Source organism: Schistosoma haematobium, chromosome ZW (assembly GCF_000699445.3).
Source record: "Schistosoma haematobium chromosome ZW, whole genome shotgun sequence".
Classification (NCBI taxonomy): Eukaryota; Metazoa; Platyhelminthes; class Trematoda; order Strigeidida; family Schistosomatidae; genus Schistosoma; species Schistosoma haematobium.
Window position 1 is genome coordinate 68110330 of NC_067195.1, and position 24124 is coordinate 68134453.

General features: G+C 36.2%; 1 protein-coding gene across 1 annotated transcript; it reads left to right on the plus strand.

Annotated features, from left to right (window-relative positions):
- The first annotated feature begins 3542 nt into the window (after window positions 1–3542).
- MS3_00004229 (uncharacterized protein) lies at window positions 3543–23432 on the plus strand. The gene is made up of 4 exons (XM_051212117.1): window positions 3543–8796; window positions 10372–14015; window positions 20266–20329; window positions 21166–23432. The coding sequence occupies exon 4, from the start codon at window positions 21670–21672 to the stop codon at window positions 22219–22221; it is 552 nt and encodes a 183-aa protein (XP_051072256.1). The 5' UTR covers window positions 3543–8796; window positions 10372–14015; window positions 20266–20329; window positions 21166–21669; the 3' UTR covers window positions 22222–23432.
- The last annotated feature ends 692 nt before the right edge of the window (window positions 23433–24124 follow it).

A 24124-nucleotide genomic window follows, 5' to 3' on the forward strand; every position in this document is an offset into this window, starting at 1 on the left:
GGTAAGTCATCTGGGCCAGGTGATTTGTAACGCTTCAAGAGTTGGAGTTCCTTGCGGACTTCTGCCTCATTTGATGGATCAGTCGTCACCGGCCATGGAGGGCAGGACAGTCTGACCGATGTTGCCGGAGCAGCAGGCCAGTTGAACTGCCCTTCAAAAAATTCTGCCCATTGTCCAAGACGTCGATGGATGTTAGTGATTGGCATCCCATCATCCTCGCAGATTGTTTCGCTCACACCAGACTTCTTGCTGCCAGTGGCTCGGATGAGCTGGAAGAGCTTCCGGTCATTACCAGATGCAGCTGCTGCTTCCAACTCATTAGCACGCTTCGACCACCAGGCTTCTCGGTCCTTACGCAAGCCTTGCCCAATTTCATTGCGTAACATCCTTCGTTTATGGTCAAACTCACGGTCACCCGGAGTAGACCGACGGGCTTCAATGAGTTGTAAGGAAACTGAAGAAACCCAGTGCTTATAAGCGGGACGTTTCGCGAACCCACAACTGACTGTACCCGCCATTTTCATGGCGTCATGCAATTGCGACCAATGCTCATCTATACTTTTCGGTGAAATGGTAGCTAGCCTAGAGGCTAGCTCGGTTCGATACTTACTTGCAACAGAAGTTGCAACCAGCTTGCTAACATCAATCCGTTGATGGCGGTCACTTCGTTGTCCACTGAAAGGTAAGGTAAGATTGGCTCAGACCAAGGCATGGTCAGAGTCCAGATAGGTACTCCAAAAGGAGCGGCAGTCTTGTACACAACCACGCCAGCGGTAGCTGATCGCGATGTGATCAATCTGAGTCCAGGCTTGGGATGCAGAGGGAGGACGCCAGGTGGCACATCGGCGATGACTGTGCCGAAAGTTAGTGCTAGCCAGAAATAGGTTGTAGTCTGTGCACTGTTGCAGTAGACGGTCCCCGTTATCTGTCCTGCGACTAACAAGTCCCCATCGGTCACCTAAACGACCCTCTTCTGTGCCTAGACGCCCGACCTGAGCATTCAAGACCCCGGCTAGTACTACAATATCTGTCGAACGCACTTTCTGGAGAAGAACAGATAACTGGTGGTAAAACTCATCCTTGATTGCATCCGGGCTGCAATCTATCGGGGCATAGGCGGAGATGACGAAAAGACATCGTTTCTCACGTCGATTTCTTCTCACTTTGATGGAACTCTCTAATCTAACAGCACATAACCGACTGTTAATGGGGATCCAATCGATTAGTGCTGCCTCAGCTCTAGCGCTTAGTGCGACACCAACGCCAGCAAGACTAGACGAAGATGCCACAGGGTCCCCGGATAAGCGCACGTAAAACAAGCTTTTCGAAGCGACAGATGGAGATCGAATTTGTAGTACTTCGCCAGAGTCTTGAATACGGGTCTCGGACAGACAGCAGACATCGATATGAAGACTTTCCAAAGACATAGCCAGCCCTATCTGTTGTTCAACCTGCATAAGTGTGCGAACGTTAAAGGCAGCCAGTTTGAATGGTGCACGTAGTTTCAGAAAAACTGCTTCAGTACTCATATTCAGTGGTAACATACAATTTTCAACCGGACAGTGACTCGAGAAGGTTTAGATACAATCGAATTTCCACAAAAGACGAGCCGCTGTATAAGTATAAAAGAGGGTGAGTAATGTGGTAAATAATAATAATAATAATAATAATAATTTGATTATTAGTTGAAGCAAGTAAAGTAGTTTCCATAATTATAGGCAGTTCATCATATTTGTGTGTTGGCTGTGATACTGCCCGGGTGCCCAAACCGAAGCAGGTGGTTATCTTAGGGGGTCACACCCCGAGCCTTTGACCTAAAGGTCTAACCCACAAGGCAGTGGAGCATCGTAAGGAGATGCAGTCCCATGGAAGCCAGTGACCAACGATTGGTTCATACGCCATCTGTTCCCTCAGGATACTGAAGCCCATGTGCACCATTGATTTGGTTTGGGGTCCGGTTAAAGCGCCGGACATCCGCTTTTCGTTCTCTCATTTTCGTAAACAACACCCCCGTCACGAGAAGGCAGTGAGTAGGACTTCCCTGGCAGAGGCTGTATACGCGTGGCCGTGTGAGAGTATTTCGAGAGGGAGAGCGGACTATCCCCACTCTCGGCCGTACCATGGTATTTGGGGGCATAACTGGTTTGCACTTGGTAATGAAACCCCTGAATCTGATGACGCGTATTGAAAACACTAAACGCCGATATGGATTTATTTGATACCGGAAAGAAATCAGAATGATTTAGGAATATCTCAATGTTTATATGAATTATTTAAATTTAGATTAACAATCAGATTTGTGTAATTTGAACTGGGTACTATTTAACATCAGTTAATCAATAATTTATAATGTGCACACATATTTACAGTATCATACAGTCAAGCGTTCATAACCAACATATCCAACTAATTGACTAAGTCATATAATTATTCTTTCTCAAAATGTGCTTACATTTTACAGATGATTGAGAAAGAAAAATTTCATACATCATTCGCACTCCATTAGTTTAAGTCATTGCTCCCTATATCAGTCTTTCTTTATAATCTTCCGGATGCGACGTACATGTTTTTATTTTGAATAGTTTTTGCTATGTAAGCTTCATAATGTTCCTAAAAGGTCAGTAGAACTTTTTAACTAAAGTTGGTATTTGTCTGCTTGTTTACTCAAATTGATGACGATCACTTACTCGATGAAATCGCTAAAAATCTAAGCTAGTGCTTGAAGCTCTCGTATATCATACTTTATTGTGTCAAAGTTGTTACTTAAAATTGTAAACGAAGCACTAAGAATATCGCGTTCTGTATTATTCTGAAGAGGTTAGTGGGTGAGTGTAAGTCATAAACATAGGTGTCTCTGAAGCACTGATCATTTATCATGAAACGAAAAGTGTGAGCAATCTATAGCTTAGCGGTACTATGCTAAGTAAATATCGCAAGTTAGAGTGGTATTAAAAACGAAAAGTGAATTGATTTGTGCGGTGGATGAACATAGGTAACAAGTGTCCCAGCTTTACTTACAATGCTTGTGAATTAAGGCAATATTGACGCAATGCGCATATATGACAGTAAAGACTGATCAGTTGCAGTTCTACACATCAACGTGAAGATTCAACTAAACAATAACAAGTGACAGATATTTCCCATATAAACATTAAAAATAAAAAGCACGAAGTTCAGCGAAGGGATACCTTTTCAACGAATTTATTGTCAAGATGTACAATCGTAGATATATGAAGTTTTTTGTTAAAGTACTAATTCCGTGAGGAAATGTGAACACAACCAAGATAATGTAATAGAAAGATTATAATACTAGATTACGTAATACGAACAATAACAATAGATTTAGTGAATGTAATAAGATGACTAGAATGTTTTTGTTACAATAGTTAAAGGTGACAGAGGTGTAAAAATAAATAAGGTGATATGATGAGTATTTATAAATAAAATAATGAGAATATAAGGCATAAGTAAAGGGGAATGCAGTAATAATAATAATAATAATAATAATAATAATAATAATAATAATAATAATAATAATAAGGGCCAAGGTAACGATAAGATGTACTTCTTTGTACGCATAGTTTTGGTTTGAGCTTATGGATGGTAAGAGCTTCGGCTATTTTTAGGAGTTGGATAAGAAGAAATCTAGGTAGATTTGAACGAATCATATAAACAACCTTAAAATCAAACTATGGATCCGTAGAATGATTACAGTCGATTAGGTGTTCAAGTATAGAATTCCTAAGTGCTTTTCTTTCACCCTTGTAGAACCAAACTGGGACATGTTCCCTTATCCAAGTTGAAAGCGAGCGGTGGCTACGGCCAATGTACCTTGCTCCACAAGAGCAGGTGAACTGGTAGGTGCACATGGAGGCGACCAGACACGGAAGCTTATCTTTTTTGGATACAGAAAATAAGTTCCTACTAGAGAAGGTTATTCGCAGTTTTGCCGCATTAAATGTTCTTTTAATCGTTGTCGTTAGACGATTTTTGATTACACCAGATGTTCGCTCCACTTTAAATTCCAGACTTATATAGAGATGTTTCTTTGGGACGGAACAACAAGATTTCCTCTCGCAACTACTTCTGTTCATATTCTTCTCTATGAAACGGTCTGGGTAGTCATTTTTCGTCAAGGTTTTCCTGAGGAATGCGAGTTCTTCGTCAATATATTGCACACTGCATATCCGATGTATTCAATGAAATAAAGAGTGGATGAGATTTCTTTTTCTACTTAAAGGAACCCAGCTATAGAAAATGGTTAGCTGGTCATTCCATGTTTATTTTCTAAAGATGGGCGTTTTTAAAGAACCATTACTCCTTCTCATCAGACGTACATCGAGAAAAGAGATTGATTGGTCTCGCTCACTTTCTAACGTGAAGTCTATGGAAGGGTGGCATGAGTTGAAGGTGTGTAAGATATCCTCTAATTCAATATTATCGTCACAAACGACAAGTGTGTCGTCCATGTATCTTATGTATAGGTGAAATCGATTAATCATTGAACTGAGTTGGTCGCTTTCTAGTTTTGCCATGAAAAATTCTGCTAAAATTGCACCCAATGGAGACCCGATTGCGATCCCATCTCTTTGTCTATATATTTCATTGTGAAACTGAACTGGACATTAAAGGCACAACGTAACAATAGTTCTTTCAAATGAGGTTAATCCTAGAGGATGTTACTAAATTTTCCAAACCTAAAGGAGAAGTTGATAAAACACTGCAAATTGAAAAATAGCTAACGAATGTTGTTTAAAATCTTAAGAATAAGGGGACGATAACCCCAGATTTATATAATCACATACGTCCAATGGGTTCAATCATCTCGCGCTTATATGGACTACCGAAAGTACATAAACCTGGTTTACCGTTACGACCTATTTTGGATATGTCGAGTTCACTATACCACCGAATCGCTCAATGGTTAGCTGAAAAATTGGAACCAATTAGAAGACAAGTATCTAAATATTCTATTCATGATACTTTTCAATTTATCGATCTGGTGTAATCAAAAATCGTTTAACGACAACGATTAAAAGAACATTTAATGCGGCAAAACTGCGAATAACCTTCTCTAGTAGGAACTTATTTTCTGTATCCAAAAAAGATAAGCTTCCGTGTCTGGTCGCCTCCATGTGCACCTACCAGTTCACCTGCTCTTGTGGAGCAAGGTACATTGGCCGTAGCCGGCGCTCGCTTTCAACTTGGATACGGGAACATGTCCCAGTTTGGTTCTACAAGGGTGAAAGAAAAGCACTTAGGAATTCTATACTTGAACACCTAATCGACTGTAATCATTCTACGGATCCATAGTTTGATTTTAAGGTTGTTTATATGATTCGTTCAAATCTACCTAGATTTCTTCTTATCCAACTCCTAAAAATAGCCGAAGCTCTTACCATCCATAAGCTCAAACCAAAACTATGCGTACAAAGAAGTACATCTTATCGTTACCTTGGCCCTTATTATTATTATTATTATTATTATTATTATTATTATTATTATTATTATTATTATTACTGCATTCCCTTTACTTATGCCTTATATTCTCATTATTTTATTTATAAATACTCATCATATCACCTTATTTATTTTTACACCTCTGTCACCTTTAACTATTGTAACAAAAACATTCTAGTCATCTTATTACATTCACTAAATCTATTGTTATTGTTCGTATTACGTAATCTAGTATTATAATCTTTCTATTACATTATCTTGGTTGTGTTCACATTTCCTCACGGAATTAGTACTTTAACAAAAAACTTCATATATCTACGATTGTACATCTTGACAATAAATTCGTTGAAAAGGTATCCCTTCGCTGAACTTCGTGCTTTTTATTTTTAATGTTTATATGGGAAATATCTGTCACTTGTTATTGTTTAGTTGAATCTTCACGTTGATGTGTAGAACTGCAACTGATCAGTCTTTACTGTCATATATGCGCATTGCGTCAATATTGCCTTAATTCACAAGCATTGTAAGTAAAGCTGGGACACTTGTTACCTATGTTCATCCACCGCACAAATCAATCCACTTTTCGTTTCCTCTTTAGATCTTCGATCTCAGTGTCTCTTCATACACACCTTTTCGGTACATTTTCAATATTTCACTGTTACTAATACCGTTAATATAATAACTCCTTCTCAATTCTCCTCACTGTACTAATGTGATACGATGACCTGGGCTGACACATAGTTAGGCTAAGCTGACCTCTGTGCTGGTTGCCATTGACAGGGGATAGCAAATTCGATATCTTATGCGTAGGTCCACTCAGATAGGAAAACGAGTAAAAGGTGACCTGGGAAGTTTTTTAAACCAGTAGTTAACTAATAACTTTTGACATTTTTTATCGACTTCTGTAGACATACTTAAAAAGAAACACTATTTAAACCGAGTTTCATTTTAGGTAGATTGTATATTGAATGTTGAACTCACTATTTATAGTCGTTTCTATATCAGTTTGCTTCATTGCTAATCAATTATTCATGTAGTTTACTCATACAAACTTTTAAAGTCGCAAATAAACGAGTTTATTTCATTCTTAGTTACTTTCGGGGTTTTTTCGTCTCACATTCTTTTGCTTTATTATTCTATTACCACTAGTTTAATTATTTCAGTTGATTTAATCGACAAATGCATTATATTTTTAGGCTTTTAAACCATTCGGACAAATTCTACGTGTGATATCATTCAAGAAAAACGACTCACGTCATGCATTTTTAGAATACAGCAATACTATATCAGCTCATGTTGCTAAATTAGTGAGTGGGTTGTTTTTCAAGAATTATCTTATGCTTTATGCATATCATTACTATTGATACACACTTATGACATAATGTGTATTGTTTTATATAAAAATTGGCTGTACCTATTTATTTACACCCATTCATACTTTAAATTTTACCGTATGTAGAATCTCTAACAATGAGTTTTCCTTGTTATATCGTATACAGAATTCTAACGAAATCTACTTCCTGTTATATTACTGTTTCGTACCCAGCTTTATCTCAAGAATTACAGTAAAGATTCAGTTGACGAGAATCATTTTTTTACATGTTACAATAATCTAGTTTCTCTAAATGTTGTGAAAACCGCCAGTATATTGTTACACACTATACGAAGTAACAATGAAAAACTATCTAGTTCTGGTCAGTCCGTGATGTAAACTACAAATCAAAAAGAATCTCAGCAAACCTCTTACTACTTATAATCTTATGTTTACTAATGACCAACTTCATAAAGAAATCCCAAGAGTTCTAATGAGAAGTCTTGGCTGATTGAGTGACAAAGGTGTCATTGTTTGGGTCAAAGGATGATTGTTTTGCAATGTCATGGATCAACTTAAATTAAAACTGAACGATTAAATGCCAACTCACTGGTATTATAGTGAATATCCATAAAATTTCTATGTTCAGGATTTGAAGTTTTGAATGTATACCACTGAGGCATCTCAAACTGGGACGAAAGAGTTGTCCAGTCCCTCACCAAAAGACTCATTTGTCGTGATTCAGTAATAATTTTCAATAGTTTCTAGTAATTACGAACGATTACGAGCTTTTTTAGTGCAAAAACTGGATGTGCTAACCAGATAGGTTAAATCACTAATATACCATATCATTCCAACGCTAGTAATCTACATGTGAATAAGGGAGAGCTAGAGAGAGGAAGAAAACGAGTCCCTCAAGAAAGCTTTTTTATTTCCCAACAGAATTCAAAACTGTATTAAAGCAACCCTGTTTATGTAGCAACGATTATGACCTTTTGATTGTAGAATCAGCAAATTAAATTCAATAGCAAGAAATCAAATAATAGTGAACGTTAATGGAATAATATAAATTTAACATGCTCCCAAATGTGTGCACGTTTGATCTATCATTTCTCCAGGGATATTACAGACTATCTAATTTTTATTAATAAATATTCATTCTTTCTTGTAAAGATAACTTCGAGTACATTTTTGTTAATCTATATTTCTATCCGACCTGCACTTTTTTCTGGTCGTTTGATACGACCTTTAGTTTACTAATTTTTCTCTACCCTAAGTTCATGCTTTGATGCTATATACACAGAGTTGTTCGATTTCAGTTTTGTTCTCGTCGAATATCAAGACTTTTTCATTCCTGCCTTCTTGGATTTTATCGCTTGAATATTACTGTTGAAAGGTTGTATTTATCAGTTGCCGTATTGTCGAGTTCACGTTAGTTGTCTTTTATATTAGGAAAATCTTGATCGTTCATGACTAGAATTTACAGTAGATTCAGTCAAATAAATCTCAAAAGAAAACACCTTTATTATTACAAAATGAAACAGCTAGATAATTTATGACCTTCCCAGCGCACTGCATGTTCAATAGATATGTTTTACTACTTATATTAATTAATTTTTACTGTTCACTAACATTCTATCTAACAAATTAAATTTTTGGTTGTTTACACATCGTAATGTTCAATACATTCTTATCCTGTCATAAATATTAGCAAATGAATGGTGTACCGTTATTTCCTATGGAGAGTAATTTTAACATTCTTCGTACTGAATTTTCAAGGCAACCAACTTTAGAAATTCACCGAGAAGATAATAGTTGTAGAGATTTTATTCAAAATCCATGGAACGAATCAGATGAGTTGAATCATAATCACATATCATCAAGTGTAGTAAATGGGACCAAAAATTTCCACGCTTTTCTTCCTTCTGTCAAAGATGAATGGGATGATTTTAGTGAAGAAAAATTATCAACTATGGATCCAGTATTTTTAAGTGTTTTGGCTAATCGACTTATCAAACCGTTATGTATGTTTTCTATCGTTTAACAATGTCGTTTTGTTTTATTGTTATAGAGTTTAATATGTACTACCGTTTATCGTGAAATATTTGTACAAGTCCGATATTGGACCAACATACAAAGGTAAAAAATGTGTTTCTATAGAAGATATCTGGGAAATTCCTAATATCATCTGGAACTAGCCACAAATTCGGACTGGTTATAAACAACTAGCTAACACGTTAGAATCATTTGGAATCGATCATTCTGACAGAAAGCATAATAGTGATTCATTAAACCAATCACTATACATTCTACATTTTGGTTGAAGTGTAACAAAATATCACGATATTTTGAGCTGTTTTTCCAACTTTTTTGATGTGGGCTTGTTTCGTATGTATCAACTATGGTACCTATGTACTTTAACTAAATAAATTAAACGACTTCTGGAGAATCCTTTCAATTACGTATGTTAACAATTATCAACTTGAAATAGTGATTCATTTTAATGAATAACGGTTTTGGACGTGTTCAGAATTAAGGTTTTAAGAGTAGTAGAGTAACCTTGATAAAGGATGCTTTCTTTACTAGCGCATAGTATTTTCATTCCAATTTATTTGATGCTTGTCAAATTGACAATGTTTTCGCCCAGTAAATAATACTCGATATACCTAAATAACGACATGTGATACGGTTTAATTCCAATGATTCCAGCGCTCATTTGTTACGACTTTATATTTGGTTTATCGGTATCTAACATCTTACTGAGATTATGAAAGTCTCACCTTAGTAATAGTTAGAATGTTTCATTATTGTCTAAACATATCCATATTCATCTTTTGTTTTCACATGTTTAGCTTATATTTTAATTTATCCTACAATTCACTGTTATATGTATATGAGCTTACTAGCTAAGAATTCTTACAATAAAAATCACTCATCTTTAGGATTAAATCGTGTCGTTTTAATTAAAGGAGTTTTATATGTAAGTGAAGGCGCGGATCGACAAAGCAAGAGCAGCATCTCTACAATTGAAGAACATCTGGAACTCAAAACAACTGTCAATCAACACCAAAGTCAGAATTTTCAATACAAATGTCAAGACAGTTCTACTGTATGGAGCGGAAACTTAGAGAACTACGAAAGCCATCATCCAGAAGATACCATTGTTTATTAACAATTGTCTGTGCAAAATACTTCGGATCCGTTGGCCAGACACTGTCAGCAACAACCTACTATGGGAGAGAACAAACCAGATCCCAGTAGAGGAAGAAGTGCTGGGAGTGGATAGGACACACATTGAGGGAAGCATCCAACTACGTCACAAGGCAAGCCCTCACTTGGAATCCTCAAGGCCAAAGGAGAAGAGGAAGACCAAAGAACACATTAGACTGAGAAATGGAGACAGACATGAGAAGAATGGAGAACAATTGGATAGAACTAGGAAGGAAGGTTCAGGACAGATTGTGTTGGAGAATACTGGTCGGCAGACTAAGCCCCACTGGGAGTAACAGGCATATATAAGTAATATGTAAGTCATTTCATTCTTTCTCTGATCTACAATTAACTGCATGTTTTCCTAACTTTCTGTTTACTTTTTATAGTGAAAGTAGCCGCAAGTATATCTGGTCCACAAGCTAATCTGTTGAGGGCACAAGCAACAACACTGTCTAGTCTTACCTCTCTGATATCTGAAAATAGAAATCATGATTCATTACCTTGGCCTTTGATTCCAAATCTACCGGCTAAAGAAACTTCTCATCTTACAGGACATTCAGTTCCTTTCTCACCAGTTGCTTTTGTATCGAATTTAAATACTGAGGTGAGTTAATGTTCTTATTATTGAGTATTTATTTATCTTTTTTATTGTTGAAAACATACCATGTAGAACATTTGATAAGCTTTAATATTCCATGAACTATGTAACACTCAATTAAAGGTTAAATAAGTCTGGATTTTCCATTCAAGGGTGTACATACTTTCGTTATGCCGTAAAGCCATAATACAAAGATAATTTAGTTTGTATAATCAATAAAATGGATAACACTACCCTGTAAATGCTTCCTTAATTCTATATACCCAGATATTTGATACTTTTCTACTTATCTCTTCTAAATGCAAATTTGCCAAGTTTAACAACTTGCTTCATTAGTAATGTATTGTTACTCTTTTTCATTTGTTGACGAGTATTATTTCCTTATGTATTTACATAGTATGAAAAGATGTAGTGTTGTTATCGTTGCTGTTAGCTGAATAATTTGATCGATATGTGGTCGGTGCCTTGTTTGTTTGGCAGCTTCTCAACGAAACCCATATGCTTAATTTATTTTACCGCAGAGATCCCCATCCTCATTAATCTGAAGTACTTGTATTGTTTTCCCTTTAAGCAAGATAAAAGTACTCTGATTTGTCATATTACCCATATTTAAATATATCTTTCCATTTCCAAATTAGCTCAAATGTAAGCACTAATTAGTCAGACAAGGTTGCGATAGGTACATTGTTCTCTACATCATATAACTTTCCCTTGCTTTCACTAACTTACTCTCTGTATAAAAATATACATATATAACAACTGCTATCTGTCTTTGTCTCTTTCTCTCCCTCCATATCTTTATGTATGTATATGTATATATCTCACTTTATATATATGATCTATGGCTATCCTACAAAACATTTCTCTCCATCTGTTCATGGTCCATTTCTATATCCATCTATCATTACTATCATCATCATCCTGCAAAAGAAAGTCAATCCGGATACATTGTTCATACTTTTTGGTAAGATTATCCTGCCTCCATATATATGTATGCTTATGTGGACCTTAATTAGGGTCATTTTTTTAAATGACTAAAGTATTGTTTTGATTATAATTGATAAGTGAACTGTAAATTTGGCTACAATTCATAGTTTATAATTTGTAAAACAAGAAAAAATCTCATTAAACTAGCTAAAAGAATAGTTTGTATGGAAACTCCAATATATGTTGTGTTTGGTGTAGCAATACTGATCAAATTGGTTCTATTATGCGTATGAGTATTGCGTCGCATTAAATTGCTATGAATATAATCAGGATGTGTGTTGCTTTTCCATTTACCACACTATTCAGATATATGTTTGTTTGATAGGAAGAATTTTGGAATTTATGTAGTATCTTCATACAGATTATCAAATTGTGTTTAGGTATTTTATATTTTATATCTTTTTCCCATCCATTAAAAATTAACCTTTTTATGCCTTATACATATTTGATTTTTTGCGTACATCCCTTTGAATTTTGTTAAGGTGTTTACGGGGATGTGCAACGTGTAAAAATCCTGCACAATAAAAGAAGCACCGCCCTTGTTCAATTCACAGATGCTAATCAAGCACTTCGAGGTTAATTATTTAATTTATTACTGTTTATTTATTCTGTTGTTGATTTTATTTTTTGCGATGGACCTTGGGGAAGGTTATACTATCTGACTATTGAATTTGTCAGATTTTACATTAACTTCAATCATAGAAAGAAACTCTTACTAAATGTAACAGAACGCATACTGGTATGCATGATTTTTCTAATGATATTCCATAAAGCTTAATAAATAACTTTGCAAATGAGTATTACATGCGAATGGAGTTCTAATCATTGTTCAAAGATAACATATTCTACATGGTACAATGTGCATGTCCAGAATGTTCTTTAGTTTTTTTTATAATTTCGAATTTTGAAATTAATTATTTATTTAAAAATTAAAAGCTATAAGTCAATAATTAAAACATTCGATTTCCAACTCTTAGCATAGAGGTTCAAGTCCCCACTGCACTTGTTAAACAGTTCGATCGTTTAAGTAGCATCACTAGCTCTCAAATACCATATAAATGGAACTTAAAGCTCCGACTATGCGTAAACTTGCACTTGTTCTCACTAAGTTGGCAAATGTAAGAATCCCAATGTAAAAAATAACTGCATCAGTATATAAATATTGTTGGTTTTTCGTCAGTATTATGTATTTCTTTATGTTAAGGGAAATCTTCGGATTTTTCGAATTTAATGCATGTTTCCCATAAAGCATCAAATGCTGTTTTTTTAAGTATTCACCGTTTAGATTTTCATCGAATAAGTGTTCAGTTCTTCCTTTCTAAGGAATAATTTGAATTTTAGATAAAGTATACATTATTCCAACGACTGAATAAAAAATTTCTGTTCTTCTCTGGATTTGCTAAACATAAGCTCTCAAGTAACATAAATTCACAAAGTTTTCACTCACATAAATATTTTGACAAAATTACTCAATTGTCATAATTATAATTCATTTTGTCAAATGGTTAGTCAGCTAGATCGTATATTTTGATATGATGATGTGGTAACTTGAACCAATGCACGTATGTGCCGGGTTCTATGCGGTTTATGGTTGACCTACGAAATGGTCTTTATCACAGAATTGCCTCGGCATCTGGTGAACCATTGAAAGGCGAATAACACTAAATAGCCGTTTTATCTCAATCTATAACTTCAATTAGGCTCCCACAGGACCTTACATAATATCACAATCAGTGCCTTACATTTCAACTGCCCATCCAGTTGAGCGAATTTTTACACGAAATAGTTAAATGATTAGATATTATGAAATTCTCCACTTAAAATCTGTTATTCATATTTTACTATCCGTATATTCCGGGGAGATTTTTAAAAAAGTTCTCATTTTCTACAACATAGTTTCCTACTTTCCAATGACTCACACTTTTCTTTACAAAGATATATAAGGTAAAATAATAGCATTGAATAAAAACCACCAATTGTTTGCATACATTTGAAATACAATACTGTATTCGTTTCGCACTAAGTTATTGTCCTACTTCTAGAGACGGATTTAATTCCCGTAATCCTTTTTTGTAATATCGGTTAGTGATCACTGCTAAATTATCTCACATTATTTTTTTCAGCTGTGAATTTTTTAAACGGTGTCCCATTGTATGGTAAAACCATACATTGTGTTCTTTCGAAAAATTCAACTGTTACCATGCCACACACCAGTTTACAAAATCCTACATCTGACGGTGAAAATGACATAAAAACTACATGTGATTATACTGGGCATAAATTGCATAGATTTAAACGTGTCAACTCTCGTAATCATTTCAATATATGCGCTCCATCCAAAGTATTACATGTTACCAATTTACCGGACTCAATCGATGACGACAGTTTAAAAAGTGTGTTTGAAAATGGTACCGATTATCATGTCACACGAATCAAATCTTTCAAGTAAGATATAGTGAAATTTCTGTCCATTTAAAAAAAATATTTGATGCACTACAATTGATTACAATATGATGTGTAGTAGCGACATTATGAAGTCAACAAAAAACAATCTGAATAGATCGATATGTTTCATCAAAAACTATCCTATGTATAAGAAAATGATTTTATGTCGCTGTGCTAAAATTATATGACAACTTGATCTGATGCACATATAAACTGGATTCTAAATTACTTATGACTGATTGATTGACCCAGAAATTTGTAAAAGAAAAAAGAAACAAATATCTATTACAGCTTCTTAATATCGGTTTAAATTTTCTCCATCAATGAAGTAACTAATCCAAAATTCATAAATACAAGAAGGCAGATTACATGAAAAACCATTAACCTCAAAGCTGTTCTTCAGTAATTATCAAGTTATTTATAGTTTCAAATATTTAAAAAAAACATACTAATTTGGTATAATGGTAATGATGAGGATGATAGTAGTAATGACAATGAATTATGGTCTTTCGTAATGATAGTTAGTTTTTAGTTGATTACTTCTTAATTACGCCTGTTACGCTTTGTGGAGGAGCATAGGCCGCCCACTAGAATTCTCCATCCAACTCTGTCCTGGGTGATCCTTTCCTGTTGTTTCTGGTTGCTATTCATATTTTTGATGTCTATTTGCAATTCTCGGTTCAGTGTGTTCTTTGGTCTCCCTCTTTTCCGCTTTCTTTCAGGGTTCCAAGTTAGCGCTTGCTTCGTGATGCAGTTTGATGATTTCATCAATGTGTGTCCTTATTCACTTCCAGTGTCGTTTCCTTATTTCCTCAGCTGGAAGATGGTTTGTTCTCTCCCATAGTAAGCTGTTGCTGATGGTATCCGGTCAAGAGACATTTAGTATTTAGCGTAGACAACTGTTTATAAACACCTGTACATCATTGATGATGTTTGTGGTAGTTCTCTAAGTTTTAGCTCCGTACAGTAGAACTGTCTTGGCGTGTGTATTAAAAATTCCGACTTGGGTGCTGAGTGATAGTTGTTTTGAGTTGCATATGTTCTTCAATTGCAGAATTGCTGTCTTTGCTTTACCAGTCTGTGCCTTCAGATTGTCGTTGTTTATTAATAATGCTGGCCAGGTATATAGAGATTTCGACTCCTTCCAAAACTTCTCTACCAAGTGTGATTTTGTTGGTGCTCTCTATGTAGCATTCCATGATCCTACACTGACTATTTTACTTGCATTGGCACTTGTGCATGGTATACAAGAGCTAAGTCATCTGCCAAGTCCAAATCATCTAGCTTCATGCAAGCTGTTCATCGTATTCCGTTCTTCCCCTCAGATGTGAAGGTCTTCATAATCCAGTCAACTCCCAGGAAAAAGAGAAAGGGGGGAAAGTAAGCATCCTTGTCTAACTCCGGTCCTTAATTGGGATGCGTTTGTCAGCTGTCCTCCGTGCACGACTTTGCGGTGTGGTCTGTTGTATGAATTCCGGATGATGTTGACGATTTTCTCAGGCACACCATAGTGTCGAAGAAGGTTTCATAAGGTTCTCCTGTCCACGCTGTCAAACCTTTTCTCATGGTTGACAATTAAAACCCTGAAATAAAAAAGAAATTTTAGTAGGTCTCTATTTATCACAGATTGATCTCAGTTGAGGCACCATTGAGAATTAAGAAGTACCGGACAACTGGTTTCCCTGGTATATGATAGTACTCAATCTACAAATTAAACCAATCCCCCCAAACCACGACCGTTGTTGCTACCTTGACGTGGTGGTCGGGCTTGCCTATCGTGATAAAGCAATCGAGCTGTACTGGCTGAACAATCGTTCCTCAAGGTCCTACCATGCCAGACAGGTCGGTTGAAGAACAGTAAGACTAAAAGCAACAAACCCAAGGTCCGAAGGCGAACTCGTACTGCTGACTGTACAGAGGTGTGACGGTAGTAAGGTGTTTCCTTCAGACAACCAGCATGACAGCGATGATGCCTTCCCACAAGGAGGGGTAGAAAAGATCGACCCTAAAAATGCACACCTCACTTTATCCCACGGATATCCGTCTCCGGCGGTAAAGTCTCAACAAGTACGGAGCTAACACGGAAATTGTGTGAACAACCTCAGGCAGTTGTCCCTTGGGCACTGCAATCACGCCCTCAGGTCATTAAGACCACCTCTAATCCAATTTCCTCTTCAGGCACCTCCAGAACAACCCTTCCACGGTGTGGGCAACCGGGAAGTGATAACCACCCTGACATCTCTAACAGCACTCAAGACCACTGTATTCATAATCAACCTCCGTCTTCATTTCCTATTATTCCTCCTACATCGACTTTCACCTCTAAACTTCCTTTTTCGGCTTTCTCCTCAAATGTCACCATAGCATTAAGCATGAGGGCGGAACAAGCGCTGTTAGAGTGGATCCCCGTTAACAGTCGTTTATGTGCTGTTCGGCTAAACGGCTCCGTAAGAACTCGGAAGGATAGAGACACACGTCGTTGCTTTTTTGTCGTTTCTGCCTACGCTCCTACCGACTGCAGCTCAGATGAAGTGAAAGATGACTTTTACAGAAAGCTTTCTGAACTACTTCACAAAGCTAAACGCTCAGACATAGTTCTCGTAGGAGGTGACTTTAATGCCCAAGTAGGTAGCTTAAACCAAACAGAAAGACATTTAGGTGGGTATTTTAATATTCCGGCTCAGTGAACAAGTAATGGCAATCGTCTGCTGCAACTGTGCTCAGACAATCGTTTATTTTTAGCAAACACTTATTTTAGGCATAAGGAGAGGCATAGTCTAACATGGCGACCCCCTGCACCATACCAACGATGGACTCAAATAGATCATATTGCCATCAGTCATCATTGAAGAGGGTCGATGGAAGATTGTCGCTCGTTCTGGAATACCTGTTTGGACTCTGATCATGCTCTTATATGGGCACGTGTCTGCTTGCGTCTCACTGGACGCAGGAAAGCCACACGAAGAAGATCCGTTAGAATTAAACTAAGTGATGAGAATGCCGAAAATAGATTCCAGGAACAACTGAGGTCACATTTAGGTATTTCTGAAAACGAGGCTGACCCAGATGTTGCTTGGAAAGATATACAAACAGCTTTGGAAACAGCAGTGACATCTATTAGTGATTTAAACCAAAGGATTACAAAAAACCAATGGATTTCTTATATGCACTGATTCTCGTAAACTCATCCCGTCAGGCTCTGGACACGATAAAGAGCGAAAACAAACCAGATCCAGGTTAAGCAAAAGTCTAAGGAACGACCGTAAGCAGTGGTGTGCATCGGAAGCAAAAGAGATGGAAAAGGTGGCGGCTGTAAGTAACACCAGACAGCTCTACAGATAAATAAAAGAAACGAATTAAGAAGTCAAATGTTAGTGAAACGACCTGGGAAAAAGACGACACTATTATCTGCTCTCAGCCCAGACGTTTAGAACGATGAACGGAACACTTTAAGGAGCAGTGCAACTGGTCTTCAGCTACTCTCCAACTACCGACCATTCCCAGATAGCTTGAATGGAACATTGAAGTATGTCCCCTACTCTATCTGAAGTTCACAAGGCTACAGTTAGTCTGAAACGAGGAAGAGCAGCAGGTGCAGATGGATTGACTCCATATGTCTCTAAGTATAGTGGTCCAGTTTTAGCGATCAGGTTGATTAATATTTTATCTAAAACCTGGGGATTGGACGTGATCTAATCTGACTGATCTCAATCACTGATTGTCCCAATATATAAGAATGAGTCAAAATCATCCTGTGATAACCATAGAGGGATTAGTTTGACTAATATAGCATCTAAAATACTAGCGTCAATAATTATCGGACGTCTAATAAAGATTCGTGAACTGGAAACACGAGAAAGTCAGACTTGCTTGAGACGTGATCGTGGCTGCATTGACCACATACTCACCATTCGTCAGATTTTAGAACACAGACATGCTTGTCGGTGTCCGACAATGGTGGTCTTTCTTGACTTGAAAATAGCATTTGACTCTGTAGACCGAGAGGTTCTGTGGCAGTGTCTATCATTGAAAGGTGTACCTCAGAAGTATATAAACCTTGTTCAGGCTCTTTACCCGCACTACTAGTCGAGTGAGAGCTTATGGTGAACTGTCATCTGTTTTTGCAACCTTGAGTGGTGTCCATCAAGGCTGTCCACTATCTCCATTTTTGTTCAATTTCATCATAGACCTACTGATGGAAATAACGTTCTCGTCGACTGAATTCTCGAGTATTGATCTCCTACCAGGACGTCAACTTATCGGCTTAGAATACGCATATGACATAGTCGTGTTTGGTGAAGACGCTGATAAAATGCAGAGTCTTTTGGTAGCACTGAGCAACAATGCCAGGAGGTTTGCTATGCATTTCTACCCTTCTAAATGCAAGTTGTTGCTTCAGGACTGGTCTGCGTCAACACCTGAACTAAGGACGGAGTGATGTAGTCGAACGCGTTGACAACTTCACTTATCTTGGAAGTCTGATCATCCCTAATGGGTTGGTGCCTGACGAAATCTCGGGATGGATTCCAAAAGCTCGTCTGGCTTTCGCCAACTTACGTCATCTATGTCGAAGGCGAGATATCTGTCTATCAATTAAGGGACGAGTTTATTGCGCAATAGTTCGTTCTGTTCTACTGCGAAACGTGACCATTAAGAGTAGAAGATACTCGTAAGCTACTAGTATTTGACCACAGATGCCTTAGAAATATTGCTGGGATCAGCGGATTAGTAATAGTGAGGATAGGCGCAGGGTATTAGGAAATGATGGTAAATCGGTTGATGAGGTTGTGTGTCTTCATCGACTGAGATGGTTGGGCCACGTGTTACGTATGAATGAACACCGATTACCACGACGCGCAATGCCCCCAAATGCCCTGGTACGGCCGAGAGTGAGGAAAGTCCGCTCTCCCTCTCGAAATGCTCTCACACGGCCACGCGTATATAGCCTCTGCCAGGGAAGTCCTACTCACTGCCTTCTCGTGGTGGGGGTGTTGTTTACGAAATTGAGAGGACGAAAAGCGAATGTCCGGCGCTTTAACCGGGTTCCAAACGATGGTGCACATGGGCTCCAGTATCCTGAGGGAACAGATGGCGTATGAACCAATCGTTGGTCACTGGCTTCCATGGGACTGCATCTCCTTACGATGCTCCACTGCCTTGTGGATCAGACCTTCAGGTCGAAGGCTCGGGGTGTGGCCCCCTAAGATAACCACCTGTTTCGGTTTGGGCACCCGTGCAGTATCACAGCCCTCACACATATCGAATGAGATTTGTGTGGCGCATATGTATTTGGTGCCTCGTTGTACCAATATCTTTGTGTTGAAATAAATAAACGAAAACGTGGCATCAGTGCTCGAAGTCACTAACTTGTGTTCTGAGCCGTGTTGGTAGATGCAGAGTTCGTGGTTGGGTTCCGTGTGACTATCGTAACCAATGGTTGGAGACTGTAGGTGACATAGCTGAAAATCGTTCACAATGGCGTAGGTGTATACACTCTCTATCTTCCCTTAAACTATAAGACTAAAATTATTTCATATCTTTCTTTCTACGGACTAATTTTTTTCCTGTACTATATCCTTATATGTAATCTTTCCTTTATATATTACACCATTGAGTTAACGGCTTCTATGAATCCGGTGTTCGTCTTGCTGTGCTAATGAGGTATGGCAACTTGAACCGATGCATATATGTGCCTGGTCCTACGTTGTAACTGACTGACTGATGGTTGCAACTTTTTTCGTAATGATAAAAAAAAGAAAATAACAGAATGTTTACACAGAATACATCTGAAAACCATTTGTATCTTCTGTTCATTTCTTTAAAGTTTAGTCCAAATAAGTCAGAATCATCATTAACTTCGATTATAAATGAATGTTTGGTAACATTTCAAACGTCATGTCATCTCTAGAATTTCTTGCCCATAAAGTCACTGTGCATTTATATAGCTGGTACTACTACAAATCGTCTAATTCAGTGATCTCATGGCATGTAAGCTATTTGAGGAATCTCATCATTTGTCTATTAGATGTTGTAAGAATACATCCAAATCATACTTACATACTTTCATAAACCATTCGTTAAACTGTTAATCATGTTCATTTCAATAGTTTATTTAATTCACTGAAAAACATAATCAATTTGTTGATCATAGTATATTGGGTAGATGTAATTCAAATACTATGATCTCTAAATACAAAGATCTTATCTGGTATTTTGTAATTTTTTAATTCTGTATCATTATTTTTTCCAGAGCTGATAAGAAAATGGCTTTAATAGAATTTGCAAATTTAGAAGAAGCAGTTTCAGCATTAATTGTAAGTAATTTTAACTCAGTAAAATTCGTTGCTGTCCATTCTCAACAAATCACATCTATCTAAAAAGTTTGTCAGTAGTCTATTTCATTTTTATTAAAAATATGAGGTTAGATATCCTATTTTGTATTTATTTATCTAGAACAGTGGCTTATTGCTATATTTGCATGAACTATAATACATTAATTTTTGTTACATACACTAAATATTCTTGCTTGTTAAAGTAAAAACTATAATGAATGTTCATGTTTCCAAACTACTGCAAGATAAAATGTTAAATAATATTTTGGTTGTTATGTGAAAAGCCATGTGGAACTTCTTTCATGTTAGTAGATATTTTTATGAATTTGTCTTTCAGCAACATTTTGGGTTGTAAGAGGGCTATTGATACTACTTACTCGATCAATCAAATTAAATTAATTAAAGAGAAATTCAACTTTCTATAACGTAATAGTAGTATAAAGTAGAGTACCTTAGCCCCATCGCCCTGCAAACGCACCTTATAAATAAATAAATAATTACAGAGCCAAAAATATAGTATGCCTTTTTTTCAAAAGTTTTTATTTTGACGAAACTATGTTGAGAATATTTCATAGTAATCGTGTAATCATATGTGTTTGTATAGTACTGTGTAATTTATCCATTCATTTGATCCAATATCGAAATTACTTGTCTATTTATTTTAGTAGGTCGACCTTATCAAGACACAATCCTATTTATTTTTACGTTGTAAAACAGAATTAAATCTACCGGTATTTTCCTTATTTTTTTTAAATCTATTTTATTTGTTTGTATAAGAAAAGAAATGTTTTAATTTTATTATCCTTTTTTTATTCTAGACAATGCATGATTATCCCATAGAAGAGAATATGCGTATTCGTGTCAGTTTCAGTAAATCTGCTTTATAAAATGTCATGTGAATAAAAAGTCAAAGAAAATATAAGTATGAACAATGTTATTCGGATACAAACATTTCACATATATCTCCATTAATTCGCTTTGCTTTATATGTATGTGTTTTCTTATTATTATTATTTCTTCATTTCCTCTAATCGTTTACTATTAATTCTAGTTGGTTTCTCACTTTTAAATTATCTTGTTTATTCCTTCAACTTCAATTTAACGGATTCATAAGTTTAGTTAAAATAAAATAATAAATGTATTTTCAATAAATTAATCCAGTGTTTGTTTTACTCTTGATACTTAATACTGACTACATAGTAATATCTAAACTCCACATTCTTAATGTATAGTTTCTAGGGGTCGAACTTTTACAGGGAGATTCACTTGTTGACTTAGAATACGCCGATGCCATAGTTCTGTTTGGTGAAGACACTGACAAAATGCAGAGTCTTCTGACTACTGTAAGCAACAATGCAGGCATGTTCGGGATGCAATTCTTCCCCTCGAAGTGCAAAATGTTACTTCAGGATTGGATTGCATCGACACCCGAACTAATGATAGAAGGTGAAGTAGTTGAGCGTGTTGACCGCTTCACTTATCTAAGGAGTCTCATCAGCCCTCGTCGTCTACTGTGTGACGAAATCTCAGCACGGATACAGAAGGCTCGACTAGCTTCTGCCAACTTACGTCATTTATGGAGTAAGCGAGATATCCGTCTACCAACCAAAGGATGTGTTTACTGCGCAGCAGTTCGTTCCGTCCTACTTTATGACAGTGAAATATGGCCGGTAAGAGTAGAGGATATTTGTAGGTTGCTAGTATTTAATCATAGATGTCTTCGAAACATTGCTCGTATATCCTGGGGCCATCGAGTAAGTAACTCAGTTGTTAGGAAACGGATACTAGGTACGGATGGCAAATCAATTGATAAAGTAGTGGAACTCCACCAGTTAAGATGGCTGGGACACGTATTACGTATGCCCAACCCCTGACTGCCTCGATATGCGATGTTTCATGGTGTAGGAGTAGGTTGGAAGAAAGCTAGGGGCGGCCAGACCAAAACATGGCACAAGTCCATGAAGTCACTGACAAGTGAACTGAGCCATGTTGGTAGGTGTAGACTACCTGGTTGGGATCCGCGAGACGATAGCAACTGATGGTTAGACACCTTGAATGACATGGCTCAAAATCGTTTGCGATGGTGCAGGTGCATCCATTCTTTGTGTTCTCCCAAATTCTGATCTGAGTTCTTCATGTCCTTTTTTTTCTTTCCAAATTTCACTGGACTATTTTTTTGAATAACAACTTCAAACCCTGATCTTTCCGATTACTGCTTATACTTTTACTACCTCTACCACTACGGTATTTGAATTGACAGTTGTATCCCTGTGCTTATGTGGTATGGCAACTCGAACTAATGTACGTACGTACGGAGTTCTACGTTGTTTCTGACTGGCACATTCTTAATAGCTAGTCATAAATAATCTAGATTTCAATATATGAAGTATCCACACATTTTTCATTAAAGAATCATTATCGGTCAAAGCATGGAATAGAACTTATGCTGAGTAAAGAATGGTTTTTTAAAAAAATGTAAATTTGTGTTGATAAATATATTATTAATGCTGTAAGTATAGAAAAAAATTATTTGGTAGAATGTATTCAATGGTGAATATGCTGTCTAATAAGAGTCAAATTTCATTCTAGTTGCACTTAAATCTCGAACTCTTTCATAATGTGAACCGAAGAAACTTAGATCAGATTATTCATTACAATAACGTTATTTAAATAATTTGTGAATGCCTGTGTCACTATTTAATGTAAGTACTTTGAAAATAAATTAATGAATTCAGAGATAATACGTACTAAATAATGTGGAAAAATTTTCTCCGTAGTTCTATATGCAGTATAATTGAGAATTTCATTGTAAAGATGTGTTATAATCTATTCCTTGTAATAAAACTCGCTACGGTTAGGAATCCATATTTTCAGTGTTTAAGGTCCATTCAGTTTAATCGTTAGTCTTCAAATTTTTTAAGATAACGTAGAAATTAACTAGTTGCAACAGAGTTACTATTTTACTACACTCTTATTTGTAAGCTAATGTAAGCAATGCTGTCAATTCATCTATTCAAGATGAAGTGCTTACTTCTCAGTCAATCTATCTTAATCTTATCCAATAAAACAAGGTTAACTATTATGATAATCAACTGATTATTCTATTTTATTGTCATGAAATATATATATAATTGAGGTTGAGATTATTGTTAATCATGAAAGGTATTAAATAATTAAAAAATGTATCAAAATAAAAGTTGAAGGTACTAGATCAATTTGAAATTATATACGTCATGCTCATAAGAATTAATTACATACACATAGTTCCCTTTATTATCTTAAATAGAGCAAGAACAAAGATTGGTGCAGAATAATACGAATTCATTTTATTTCGTTAGGTTCTCATCAGCTGCTTACAACCTAAATTATTTCAAATTCAACATTATTACAGATATTGACATATTTATACATAAGAGTATGATGAAGGATCAATACATGTGTATGATGATGTAGCGAAGATTCAGATAGAGTTAATGAGCTCATAAAATGTTTGATTCGAATAAATAAATAAAGTTTGAGAGGGAAAGTTCTGGAACATTGAAATAGTGATTAGAACTCATGAAAATAGATTAATGGTAATAAAGAAAATATGAATTGAAATCAATCAGTTATGTATGATGTAATTTATATTCTTTACCCTGGTAACAATAACCCCCACTCTTTCTATTAATTTGCTCCTATTTATTTATTTATTACGTCATTATTGCAACTCTTTCTGAAATATAAATTATATCATACATAACTGATTGATTTCAATTCATATTTTCTTTATTACCA